The following is a 12,778-nucleotide window of genomic DNA, read 5'->3' as shown; positions in this document are numbered from 1 at the left end:
TTTAAAGGGGTATTTTTTTTTATAACAGGTGTTGAAACAAGTTAATTGCATTCCTATGTAAGATGGTTGGAACTGAGGGGTTCCCCAGGTGTTTGGAACATCTAAGTCACTATGCAGACTAATAAACACAAACTACAGAGAACTCCCAAGTGTTATTGTACTTCTTTCTATGGTGCTAGGGTGCCACATGTGTTCACTTTTCCTCTGTGAACACAATCAGATCCGCTTACCTCCATTGAGTTCCTAGGATCTCTGGTGAGGTGCAAAATCCCACTGGATTTGAAACTTGGCTCCTCAGGTGTATTGTCTGAGAAATAAGTCAGGGCAGTGCTTCTCCAACTTGAAAAGACATTTAAAATAAAAAAGGCTGGGGATGTGGCTCAGTGTTTAAGTGCCTCTGGGTCAATCACTGACCATAGTGATCTTTCCTTTTTAAATATTTTTTTTTAGTTATAGGTAAACACAATGCCTTTATTTTATTTATTTATTTTTATGTGGTGCTGAGGATCGAACCCAGGGCCTCATTCTGCTAGGGGAGCGCACTACCACTGAGCCACAACCCCAGCCCACATTGTGATCTTTTTAGAATGCAGATTCTGATTTCTTGGGTGGGTCTTGAGATTCTGCATTTCAGTCAGTTTTCTGGGCACACACCTATATAATCCCAGTTACTCAGGAGGCTGAGGCAGGAAGATTATAAATTCCTGGCCAGCTTGGGCAATTTATTAGAACCCTCTCAAAAAATAAAAAGGGTTGGGAATGTAGTTCAATGGCAAAGTGCCCCTGAGTTCAATCCCTAGTGCACCCACCGCCTCCCCCACCCAAAAAAAAAAAAAAAGATTCTGTGTTCAAACCAGGTATGATAGTAGTCCATGAAGGGATTTTTTTTTTTTCCCTCTCAATCAGGGATTGACCCAGAGGCACTTAACCACTGAGCCACATCCCCAGCCTTTTTTATTTTTTATTTTTAGGGCCTTGTTAAGTTGCTGGGGCTGGCTTTCAACTTGCAATCCTCCTGCCTTAGCCTTCCAAGCTGCTGGGATTACAGGCATGTGCCACTACACCGGGCCACAAAGGGATTTTTTTTTTTTTTTTTTTAATTTTATTGTAAACAAATGGGATACATGTTGCTTCTCTGTTTGTACATGGCGTAAAGGCATACCATTTGTGTAATCATAAATTTACATAGAGTAATGTTGTTTGATTCATTCTGTTATTTTTTCCCTTCCTCCCACCCCTCCCACCCCTCTTTTCCCTCTATACACTGCTTCCTTCCTCCATACTTGCCCCCCTCCCTAACCCTAACACTAACCCTTCCCTCCTCCCATTATGTGTCATCATCCACTTATTAGCGATATCATTCGTCCTTTGGCTTTTTGAGATTGGCTTCTCTCACTTAGCATAATATTCTCCAATTTCATCCATTTGCCTGCAAATGCCATAATTTTATCATTCTTTATGGCTGAGTAATATTCCATTATATACCACAGTTTCTTTATCCACTCATCAATTGAAGGGCATCTAGGTTGGTTCCACAATCTGGCTATTGTGAATTGAGCAGCTATGAACATTGATGTGACTGTATCTCTGTAGTATGCTGATTTTAAGTCCTTTAGGTATAAGCCAAGGAGTGGGATAGCTGGGTCAAATGGAGGGTCCATTCCAAGTTTTCTAAGGAATCTCCACACTGCTTTCCAGAGTGGCTGCTTTCCATTGCAGCCCCACCAGCAATGTATGAGTGTACCTTTCTCCCCACATCCTCGCCAACACCTGTTGTTGCTCATATTCTTGATAATCGCCATTCTAATTGGGGTGAGATGTTATCAGGGTGGTTTTGATTTGCATTTCTCTTATTATTAGAGATGTTGAACATTTTTCCATGTTTGTTGATTGCTTGTAGATCATCTTCTGTGAAGTGTCTATTCATTTCCTTGGCCCATTTGTCAACTGGATTATTTGAATTCTTGGAGTAGAGTTTTTTGAGTTCTTTATAGATTCTGGAGATTAGTGCTCTATCTGAAGTATGATTGGCAAAGATATTCTCCCACTCTGTAGGCTCTTTCTTCGCATTGCTGATAGTTTCCTTTGCTGAGAGAAAGCTTTTTAGTTTGAATCTATCCCAGTGGTCACAAAGGGATTTTGATAGCAAGTATTTAGAGGAAGTTCACACACTAGGTGCAAATAAAGACTTTCTAAATGGGCTTGTGTGGCCATTTCACCATTTCAGTTGAGTTCACAGTAAAGCTTGAGCATAATGCTGGGCACACAGCAGGTACTTGAATGTGTTGTTATTTTTTATGGTACTGGGGCTCAAACCAGGCCTTGTTTGTACTAGGTAAACACTGTTCACTGAGCTATGTTTTCAGTACTTTTTATATTTTTAGTTGTAGATGGACACAGTGCCTTTATTTATGTGGTGCTGAGAATTGAACCCAGTGCTTCACACGGGCCAAGTAAGTGCTCTGCTGGGCATGTCTGAGCCAAGCCCTAAGCAATTTAGCAAGACTCTGTCTCTAAATTCAAAAAGCTTTGGGGATGTAGCTCAGTGGCATGGTGCCTCTGGGTTCAAACCCTGGTACCTGGGCTGGGACTGTATCTCAGTGGTGGAGTGCTTGCCTTACACGAATGAGATATTGGGTTTGATCCTAAGCACCATGTAAAAACAAATAAAGGTATTGTGTCCATATACAGCTAAAAATATTAAAACAACAACAATAAAAAGGGATCAAAAAACAACAAAAGCGACAAGTTCTCATAAAGTTGCCCAGGCTGCCCCAGAATTTGCCATCCTCCTGTCTCAGCTGCTTTAGTAGCTGAAATTGCAGGCATGCACTACTGTGCCCAACCAAAATCACTCATAAATAAAACAGTGAATGTGTTAACTCTGGATTCAAGGGTGTATTTTATTTTGATCATCAACAAGATCACCTTTGGCCCAGGTTTGGTGGCATAGGTCTGTAATCCCAGCAACTCAGGAGACTGAGGCAGGAGGATCACAAGTTCAAAGCCAGTCTTAGCAATTTAGGCCCTAAGCCACTTACTGATACCCTGTCTCAAGAACTGGGGATGTGGCTCAGTGGTTAAATGCACCTGAGTTCAATCTCCAGTACCAAAAAAAACAAAAAGCCTTCAGGGAAATTAGTGTAAGATCATTAAAGTGCTGCTTAGCTTTTTTATTTTTATTTATTTTTTTCTTTTTTAAATTTTATTTTTGATACTGGAGTGGAACCCAGCTCTGCTTTTGCCACTGAATACATCGCCAGTCCTTTTGATTTTTATTTCCAGAAGGGCCTAAATTCCTGTTGACCTCATGAAGTTGTTGAGGCTTGCAATCCTGGTTCAAACCTCCAGAGTGACAGGGATTACAGGCCTGTATCACTATGCCCATCTTGCTTGAATGTGTTTTTTTTTTTTTAATGTGTTGATAGGCTTTAATTTATTGATTTACTTATATGTGGTATTGAGAATTGAATCCAGTGCCTCACGTGCTAGGCAAGTGCTCTACCACTGAGCCATAACCCCAGTCATGTTTGAATGTTTTAAAGAATACATGTGGTTAAAATTTTTGTCAGGGAATTGGGAGATGTAGGAATTCTCTCCTGGAGAGGGGAGGTCCTGTTTGGAGAAAGGCAAAGAAGGGTGTCTCATGAGGAAATGGATCCTTATCCTTCCTGAGGAACATTAATGGGAAGTACAATAAGATTGAACTGGTTGTTGACTGCTGATGTGACCTGAAAAATGGCCGATAATGGACACTTATCCATGAAAGAGAGGTCTGTGAACTCTGATCCACAAGGGAGTTAGACTGAAGGAATTATTATGTAATTAAAGTTTTGTGCGTGACCCCTCTGCCTTCTGGGTTCTGAATTAAGGATGAATAAATGGAGGAGGATAGGGTTGTCTTAAAGGTAAGTCATGACTGAGGGAGGAGCGGTTTTGGCAATCAAACTTTGCCGTAACTTAATGCTCCTCTGCAGCAGAGGTAGGAGTCTGGAAGCCGGGATGGTATCTCAAAAAGGGTCTCCTAGGTGGGAGCGCCAATGAAAGCGGTTAGGCGACATTGTGACCACAGGAGAGGCGAAGGATGGCTGGAGCCCGCGGACCGTTAATTACTGCCAGCCGGTCATGATGGCCCTAGCCTGTAATCCCAGCGACTCAGGTTGAAGCTGGAGGATCGCAAGTTCAAGACCGGCCTGGGTAATCTTGCGAAACTGTCAAAAAAAGGGCTGGAGATGGAGCTCAAGTGATTCAATTCCCAGTATCGGGGAAAAAAAAAAAAAAGTACTTTGAGCAAAGAACGCGCGGGAAGTCCGGAGTTTTCCCGCCACGGCGGGAGCATGATCAGTGACGTCAGAGCTCCGCCTCCACGAAGAGGCGGCCGGTGGGATCCGCCCTTACCAACATGGCGACAGGCTTGGTACCGGAAAAGAGCTTATAGCTTTCGCCGCGACTCTACTTCCGGGGCGGAGGCGGGGCTGCCCTGTGGAGCCCTACCTCTTCCGTAGTGCGTTCGCGCGGCACAGAGAAGTAACTAGTCTCGGTTCCGCCCCTCTTTCCCCTGTCTAGTTCCTGAGTTCCTGAAGCGTGCTGCGTCGGCAACGGTAGTGACGCGCATTGCCGGGAGAATGGCGGACTCCGGCATGCGCCGCGTGATTCCTAGCGACCTGTATCCCTTAGTGCTCGGCTTTTTGCGTGATAACCAACTCTCGGAGGTGGCAAATAAGTTCGCCAAAGCTACAGGCGCTGTGAGTTCTTGGCTTCGGGCGCGGTCTGGGGTGGGATGACCCCAAGACTCCAGGCCCTGACATGCTTTAGGTTTTGGGGGAGGTCGGTGGGATCCGCCAGTCCTTTTCTCTACGAGACTTTTGTGTCGACCTATCCTGAGTCACGGAAGAAAACCGAGAGCTTCGGCGCTTTCTCTTCCAAGAGGTGTCTTTGGACTACGCCGAGTCCTATTGCTTTTTTCTAGTGAGCCAGGAAGCGGCGGCAGCGTGGGACCCGCGTGGCCTAGGTCACATGGCTGGCAGAGTGCGGAGAGTAGCTAGCCCCGCGTCCCATCGCGGGCATTGATGGCGCCTGGTCCCTTGGGGGGACTTTGTGTTGGTCCAAGCAAAACGTGGTTTGACCTTACCTTCGATCTCACTTACCTGGGACTTGGAAGTAAAATGAAATTGCTTCAAAAACGAAGGCTAGGATTTTGGTTCATGAGTAGGGACAACGTTCTGCTTCCAGTTATAGATAGCCCTACCAAACCAGAGTGGCAGTGGGCTTGAACCTTTGGGTAATGGAATCAAATAAATTTAGGTTTGGGACCAGGATCTGTCACTTTTTAGATTATAATCCTGGCAACTCGCTTATCCTTTCTTAGTCCGTTTCTTTTCTACAGCGATGTCATCCACTTTATAATATTTTTGCAAATTTCAGTAAGATAAATATACAAAGTAACAACCCCAACTCTGGGTCACAGGAAGTATGGGATGAGTGACAACTGGTATCATAGTTATGGCAATTTATGGTACTCCAAACACCTGTGAGAACAAGATGATCAGGAATATGAAAGATTTGTAATCTACATGTCAAGAAAATGAGTTATGCCTGCATGGGGAACACACCTTGAGAGAGGAGAGAGTAGAATTCCTTGGATGATAGCATAACTAAAAAAGTAGGTTCAGGGCTGGGGTTGTAACAAAGTAGTAGAGCGCTTGCCTAGCATGTGTGAGGCACTGGGTTTGATCCTCAGCCCCACATAAAAACAAAAGTTATCATGTCCATCTAAAATTAAAAGCAGTTTTTTTTGTTTGTTTGTTTGTTTGTTTTAAAGCAGGCTTGTCCTTTTGTAACAAAACCAGACCCAGAAGTAGAGGATCAAATGAGTGTATAAAGGACTACCTTAACTCGGTGTCCCTGCCATGTAATTTAGCTGTTTTCTTATTGGTACTCTTCTGACTATTAGAGAGTGTGCAAGGAATTGAGCATTTTGGAGTTAGTATCCTTTGGTTGTATCTAATCTAAAAACTAATCTTTATGAAGGGCTTACTAAAAGCCCTATTCTGGATGCTATTTCTGGATGCTGAGTCCTTTCTGTGCATTATTGCTTATTCTCCCAACAATTTAATGGGATGTGTAGTATTATCTCCTTTTTATAGAGAAGAAAACAATCTGAGAGATTAAATAATTTGCTGAGAGTAATACAGTAATAACTACATAGGTGAGTTTACTTATCTGACTCTAAACCTGTACTTTTTCTTTTTTCTTTGTGTGTGTGGTGTTGGGTATTGAATTGAGGCAGTTACACACACTAAACACACTATATACCACTGGCTTATATCCCTAACCTATGAGCTTTTACATATGTGCATACTCTTAAAGCATTGCCATTTTTTACATCAGTTAAAGCTCCAAATCAGTTTAATTAATAGCTGAATAAAATTTTTTGTTTTAGCAGTATTGGGGATTGAATCCAGGGCATCCCACATGCTGCGTAAGCACTCTACCACTAACCTACATCCCCAGACTTTTTAAATTTTATTTTGGGACAGAATCTCGTTAAATTGCATAGACTGACCTCTAGTGATCCTGCTGTCTCAGCCTCCTGAGTAGTTGGAATTATAGGTGTGTGATACCATGACCAGCTTTGAATGCAGTTCTTTACTGAGTATGTCACAGTTATCAGTCTTCTCTGGGAGGCTTGTTTCCAGTGATCTGGTGTAGGTAATCTACATTATACCAGATACCACCTTGTATTAGTGTTTATGCCCTTGTTTCAGTGTAAGATTAAATTCTTAGATGAAAATATACTAGAGTAAAAGAAATGAACTTTTTGAAAAACTTTGATAATGCCAGGTGTGGTGGCACACTCCTTTAATCCCATCAACTTTGGGGGCTGAGACAGGATCAAAAGTTTGAGGCCAGCCTCAGCAATTTAGACTGTCTCAAAACCAAGGCCCCAAAGCGGAAGTTACAGACAAATGGACCAGTGACTAAGAAGGCTAAGAAGAACAGCTCATCCAGTGACAGTAGTGAGGACAGCAGTGAGGAGGAAGAGAAGAAGGTTCAAGGGCCTCCAGCTAAGAGGGCTGGTAAGGGAGTTGCATGGTGGCTCCAGGAAGACAGTTTGCCCCTTGCCTGAACCACATGACTGATTCTTCTGTTTTCTAACAGAAGGGAGTTAAACTCTAAGCCAAGGCAGCCAGAGCTCCTCCTAAGAAGGCCAACAGCTCTGATTCTGATTCTGACTCAAGCTCAGAGAATGAGGCACCGAAGAACCAGGGAATGTAGCTTAGTGGTAAAGCATCCCTGGGTTTAATTTCCAGTACCAAAAAAAAAAAAAAAAAAGACATAAAGATGGATTGGCAGACAGTGGGTAGGTGGTTTCCACAAACTACAGAAATAACCCAAGTTTTTGGTGCCAGAACTTGGGAGATCATAAGTAGAATATTTTTCTCCTAATATGTGCAAGTGGGAAAAGTTTTGTGAAGATTTAATATTTCAAGGTGAATGGATACATAACAGGTCACAAGTAATGAAAGTATAACACAAAATCTGACTTCTCTTGAGTAACTAGGATAATGTTTTCTTACCCAGCTCTCTCTTTTCTACAGACGCAGCAGGATTCCAATGCCTCTTCCCTCTTGGACATCTATAGCTTCTGGCTGAAGTAAGCCTTCCCTGTTCCAGTTGGGCTGTTTTTTCCCCCTGAGGTGGGATGGGCTGTGTTCCTTGGTTTGAGAAGGTCCTGATCCCCCAGAAGTTAGCCTAATCTACCTCAGCAGGTCAACCAAGGCCCCAAAGCGGAAGTTACAGACAAATGGACCAGTGATTAAGAAGGCTAAGAAGAGCTCATCCAGTGACAGTAGTGAGGACAGCAGTGAGGAGGAAGAGAAGAAGGTTCAAGGGCCTCCAGCTAAGAGGGCTGGTAAGGGAGTTGCATGGTGGCTCCAGGAAGACAGTTTGCCCCTTGCCTGAACCACATGACTGATTCTTACTGGGACCTGTACTTTCATCCAGCTGTACCTGGCAGGAGGGCCAGTCTGCCTCAGCATCCTGGAAAGACTGTGGCCAAAGCTTCAGAGAGCAGCAGCAGTGAAGAATCCAGTGATGATGAGGAGGAAGAAGAGGAGAATAAAAAGAAAAAGGCTCCCCAGGTTTGTAGCTTTGAGAAAAGGCAGTTGCTTAAAGGTTTGAAAAGGGAGGAACCTAAAATTGGCCTGTCATTTGTGACTAGCCAAGGGGTGATGATGGCTGTTTAGTAGGTGATTATGGGGAAGAAAACATGAGGGTTTTCATGGAGATTTGAAAGTCTGAAAAGAATGTGTGAAGTTGAAGTAGGACTTTGAATCTAGAGGAAATTCAACTCTGAGTGGTTTGGGTTCTTTTGGGACACTGTTTAGGTTTCCAAGAATAAGAATGTATTTTGTTAGGAGTTGTTAGCAGGCTATAGCATGGACAAAGCCAGTATATCAAATGGCCAAACTTTCTTGTTTCTTTTATTAAGTGTTTATCCTTGCCATATTCTGCCCTGTTTGGACTTCTCTCATCTGTAGTGTTCCATTGGGTCCCTAAAAAATTAAAGGAACCTGGGATGTCCTTAGAGCACCCAGAAACTCTTACTGATTCTTCTGTTTTCTAACAGAAGGGAGTTAAACTCCAAGCCAAGGCAGCCAGAGCTCCTCCTAAGAAGGCCAACAGCTCTGAGTCTGATTCTGACTCAAGCTCAGAGGATGAGGCACCGAAGAACCAGAAGCCAAAGACAACACCTATGGCAGTGAAAGCTCAGGCAAAAGCCCCAGCCAAACCAGGTACTGTTTTTGTTCCTCAAATGGGCCAGGGGCTGGGTGCAGGTAGTAATACCTGTAATAATCCCAGTGACTTAGGAGGCTGAGGCAAGAGGCTCATGAGTTCAAAGCCAGCTTCATTAATTTAGTGAGGCCCTAAGCAACTTGGTAAGACCCTGTCTCAAAATGAAAAATAAAAAGAACTAGAAATGTGGCTCAGTGGTTAAGAACCCCTGGGTTTAATCCCCATTACAAAAAAAAAAAAAGGATAGACTGGGAACCACAGTGCCCTGGGGACTGGTATTAAAATTGCTCTTTAGGCACCAGATTGAAATGGTATTGGATGTTGAATATCACCACAGGTATTGATCATGATTGGTGTTTTGTTTTTGTTTTGTTTTTTAAAGAAAGCTTCTGTAGCGTTCTTTGTGATAAAGGTTGGGTTAGGATTTATAAGAGCTTTTCTGAATAGTGGCTGAAATGAAAGAATTCAGAGGATATATTTAAATGATTCTTCTCAGGTATACCAGCTCGAGCAGCACCTAAAGTAACCAATGGCAAAGCAGCCAGCAGCAGCAGCAGCAGCAGCAGCAGCAGCAGTAGCAGTGATGACTCAGAAGAGGAGAAGGCAGCAGTCATCACCAAGAAGGTCTGGGCTATAACTTCTCTCAGAGAAGAAGTGGCTCTGGGAGGAGGGGGTGTGTTCATTCTCAGAATTGTTTGGGTCAGTATTTTCCTCTGATAATCAGTTTTTCTCTCTGATGCAGACTGTACTTAAAAAGCAAGTTGTAGCCAAAGTCCCAGTGAAAGCAGCTGTCACCCCTACACAAAAGAGCTCTAGCAGTGAAGACACCTCCAGTGAGGAAGAAGAGGAGCAGAAAAAACCCATGAAGAAAAAACCAGGTGATTGAACTTGGGAAGTCAAGCTATATGACTGGCCAGTACTTAGTTGCAGTTACCACATGGACCGTTCCATAGAGCTACTTGAGTGCCTTCATAACATGACAGCTAGCTTCTCCCAGAGCTAGGAATCTAAGAATGCAAGGAAGAAGCCACAGTGCTTTTGTATACCTAGACTCAGGATTGAGCTAAGGTCCTTGTGCATGCTAGGCAAGTGCCGTGCCTCTTGAGTCAGCACTTGTATACATAATTTTTTAAACAGGTCCCTACAGTTCAGTCCCCCCGCCTTCTGCTCCACCACTGAAGAAATCCCTGGGAACCCAACCTCCCAAGAAAGCTGTGGAGATGGTACAGCCTGTGGAAAGCAGTGAAGACAGTAGCGATGAGTCTGGTGAGTCAGAGATGCTGCATCTTCCTTAAAGTGAGTCTGGAGAGGTTATAAGAATTAGGAAAGTAGAAATCTCTTGACCTTTCGGGCTGGAGTGATAGCTCAGTTGGTAAAGTGCTTGCCTTATAAGCAAGCACAGGACCCTGGGTTCGATCCCCAGCACCGCAAAAAAAAAAAAAAAAAAAAAAAAAAAAAAAAAAAAAAAGAAGAAGAAGAAGAAAGAAATCTCTTGACCTTTCATTGTTTTTGACTAAAACAGGACCAAGGCATGGTGTGTTTTCTCATTGTTTCTGTTGCTCTTCTGGTTGGATTGGAACTCTGCGCCCAGCATAATATGTATTTCTTCCCAGATTCAAGTTCTGAAGAAGAGAAGAAACCCCCAGCCAAGGCAGTCATCTCCAAAGCTACCACAAAACCAGACCCAGCAAAGAAGGCAGAAGAGAGCTCTTCAGACAGCTCTGGTAAGGGTACAGAGGCCCTTAGGGCAGCTGCTATAGGGCTCCCCGCATCCAATTTGGGGAGCTCTTCATTCTCTTTTCCTTTGTCTAGACACTGACAGCTCTGAGGATGAAGCTCCTGCCAAGCCAGCTAGTTGCACCAAGAATTCCATAAGTAAGCCAGCTGCCACTCCCAAGCCACCTGTGGCTAAGTCAGCCATAAATACTAAGCAACCTGCATGCAGTGGCCAGAAGCCTCTGACTAGAAAGGCTGATAGTAGCTCCAGTGAGGAGGAAAGCAGTTCCAGTGAGGAGGACAAGAAAAAGAAGACTGTGGCCACCCCTAAGTCCAAGGTGACTGCCAAAACAGCACCATCTCTTCTTGCCAAACAGGCTCCTCAGAGTGGTGGGGACAGCAGCTCTGATTCAGACAGTTCTAGCAGTGAGGAGGAAGAGGAGAAGACATCCAAATCCCCAGTTAAGAAGAAGCCCCAGAAAGCAGCAGGGGCTGTAGCCCCTTTTAAAACAGCCTCTGTAAAGAAGGTAAAGGCCGAGGGTAGCAGCAGCTCCTCCTCTGATGATTCCAGTGAAGAGGAGGAGGGGAAAAAACCCAAGAGCAAGGGCACTCCAAAACCACATGCCCTCAAGGCCAATGGCACCTCAGCATTGACTGCCCAGAATGGAAAAGCAGGCAAGGACAGTGAGGAAGAAGAGGAGGAAGAGAAGAAAAAGGGTGCAGTGGCAGTAACCAAGCAAGGTCTGTATCCAGAGAACCTGTCCATGGTTTTGTTCCCCAAGTCTAATGGGATACACTTTTGGGTGTTGGGCAGTGAGAGAATGCCCAGCAACTTCTTGGTTTGGACCTTCTGTGGGAACCTGAGGGGAAGAATAGGAAACTGCTTGAGTCTGGCTTTTTGTTTTATAGGTTCAGGAAAGAAACGGAAGCAGAATGAGGCAGCGACTCCTCAAGCAAAGAAGATTAAGCTTCAAACTCCTAACACATTTCCAAAAAGGAAGAAAGTAAGTTGTCTTTTTTATTCTCAGAATCCAGTCTTTTAAAACTAAAAGGAAAATCTGCTATCATCTTTACAGTTTGGCCTGACCCTGCACCATTCAGGAGAGCCAGATGTGGTCATCTTTAATTTCCTACTTAATTCTTTAGGGAGAAAAAAGGGCATCTTCCCCATTCCGAAGGGTCAGAGAGGAGGAAATTGAAGTGGATTCACGAGTGGCAGACAACTCCTTTGATGCCAAGGTGAGAGGAGAGGGCGTTCACCATTCTTGGGAAAGGGGGGAGGCTCAAGGAAGCATTTGAAGCCCTCCAGGTTCAGGTTGCCTTGAACAGGGAGTAAAAAGAGAAGACACCAGGGCCCTGGCATTGTCCTGTGTGTGTTAATTGCCTCTCTCTCCTTACCAGCGAGGTGCAGTTGGAGACTGGGGGGAGCGAGCCAATCAGGTTCTGAAGTTCACCAAAGGCAAATCCTTCCGGCATGAGAAAACCAAGAAGAAACGGGGCAGCTACCGGGGAGGCTCTATCTCTGTCCAGGTCAATTCTGTCAAGTTTGACAGTGAGTGACCTGGGGCTACCCTTGGCAAAACAAGGGTGATGATGGGAGGCCGCTCATCTCCAATGGACCTGGAAACCCTCAGCACTGTTAGGGCAGGGTTTTGGTGAGGACAGAAGTTTAGAGTAGGTCCTAAGACATTGCAACATAATGTCCTCTCTGGTCCTTTTCTTTGTTTCTAGTTTTGTACAGATTTGTTTTTGAGTGTTGAGTATCAGGGACAATGCAAGAGGAATGTTGTTTTTTTAAGAAAATCATTTTAGTTGTTCCTGTCTTCCTGTTCTGTGGAAGTCCTCATACTGAAAAATTTGTACATTTTATATTAAATCATTTCTTATTGATTTTTGTTGTGATTTTCAGAGGTGATTTCCCACAGGTAAAATCTTAATTATTGCTCAAGACATGGTAAAGGGTCACATAAATTTTTATAATTGAAGACTTCTGCCCATGTAAGCGCACATGGCCACATTCATCCCCACTTCTCGTGGAGCCCTGGTAAGGGGCATCGAAAGAATGGTTAATGTGTATGTATGTTTGTTAAGCATGCATTCTAGTTCATCCTCATTCATTGTGTCTTGAGACTGAAGCTTTCAACCAGCATGGACCTAACCAACTTTTTGGGATAAAATTCACTGTTCTGTTATAGGCAAAATTCTAGTTAGTGTGGTGTGAATGCCATGGGTCAATTTAAAATATTGTTTTCTGTAATTTTGT

General features: G+C 43.9%; 1 protein-coding gene across 2 annotated transcripts; it reads left to right on the top strand.

Annotated features, from left to right (window-relative positions):
• Positions 1-4,543: 4,543 nt before the first annotated feature.
• Positions 4,544-12,405, top strand: NOLC1 (nucleolar and coiled-body phosphoprotein 1). Of its 2 annotated transcripts, none has more exons than XM_079137951.1 (13): positions 4,544-4,745; positions 7,602-7,657; positions 7,773-7,915; positions 8,008-8,144; positions 8,633-8,798; positions 9,296-9,423; positions 9,542-9,677; positions 9,937-10,065; positions 10,413-10,523; positions 10,612-11,256; positions 11,425-11,519; positions 11,662-11,754; positions 11,917-12,405. In XM_079137951.1, exons 1-13 carry the CDS (start codon positions 4,626-4,628, stop codon positions 12,073-12,075), a joined length of 2,118 nt encoding a protein of 705 aa, XP_078994077.1. In that variant the 5' UTR covers positions 4,544-4,625; the 3' UTR covers positions 12,076-12,405. The 2 variants fall into 2 exon arrangements, with proteins under 2 accessions (XP_078994077.1, XP_078994076.1); XM_079137950.1 differs by having other exon boundaries at positions 4,545-4,745; positions 7,770-7,915.
• Positions 12,406-12,778: the final 373 nt, after the last annotated feature.

The sequence above is a fragment of the Sciurus vulgaris genome (genome assembly GCF_902686455.1).
Source record: "Sciurus vulgaris genome assembly, chromosome: 4".
NCBI lineage: Eukaryota > Metazoa > Chordata > Mammalia > Rodentia > Sciuridae > Sciurus > Sciurus vulgaris.
This window is presented reverse-complemented; position numbering and strand designations above follow the sequence as displayed.

Excerpts from the sequence above, each read along its gene's own strand:
- NOLC1 (XM_079137950.1), top strand. The coding sequence starts at position 4,626 with ATGGCGGACTCCGGCATGCGCCGCGTGATTCCTAGCGACCTGTATCCC. Across the intron at positions 8,799-9,295 it reads AAAAGCCCCAGCCAAACCAG|GTATACCAGCTCGAGCAGCA; the intron begins GTACTGTTTTTG and ends GATTCTTCTCAG. Across the intron at positions 9,678-9,936 it reads ACCCATGAAGAAAAAACCAG|GTCCCTACAGTTCAGTCCCC; the intron begins GTGATTGAACTT and ends TTTTTTAAACAG.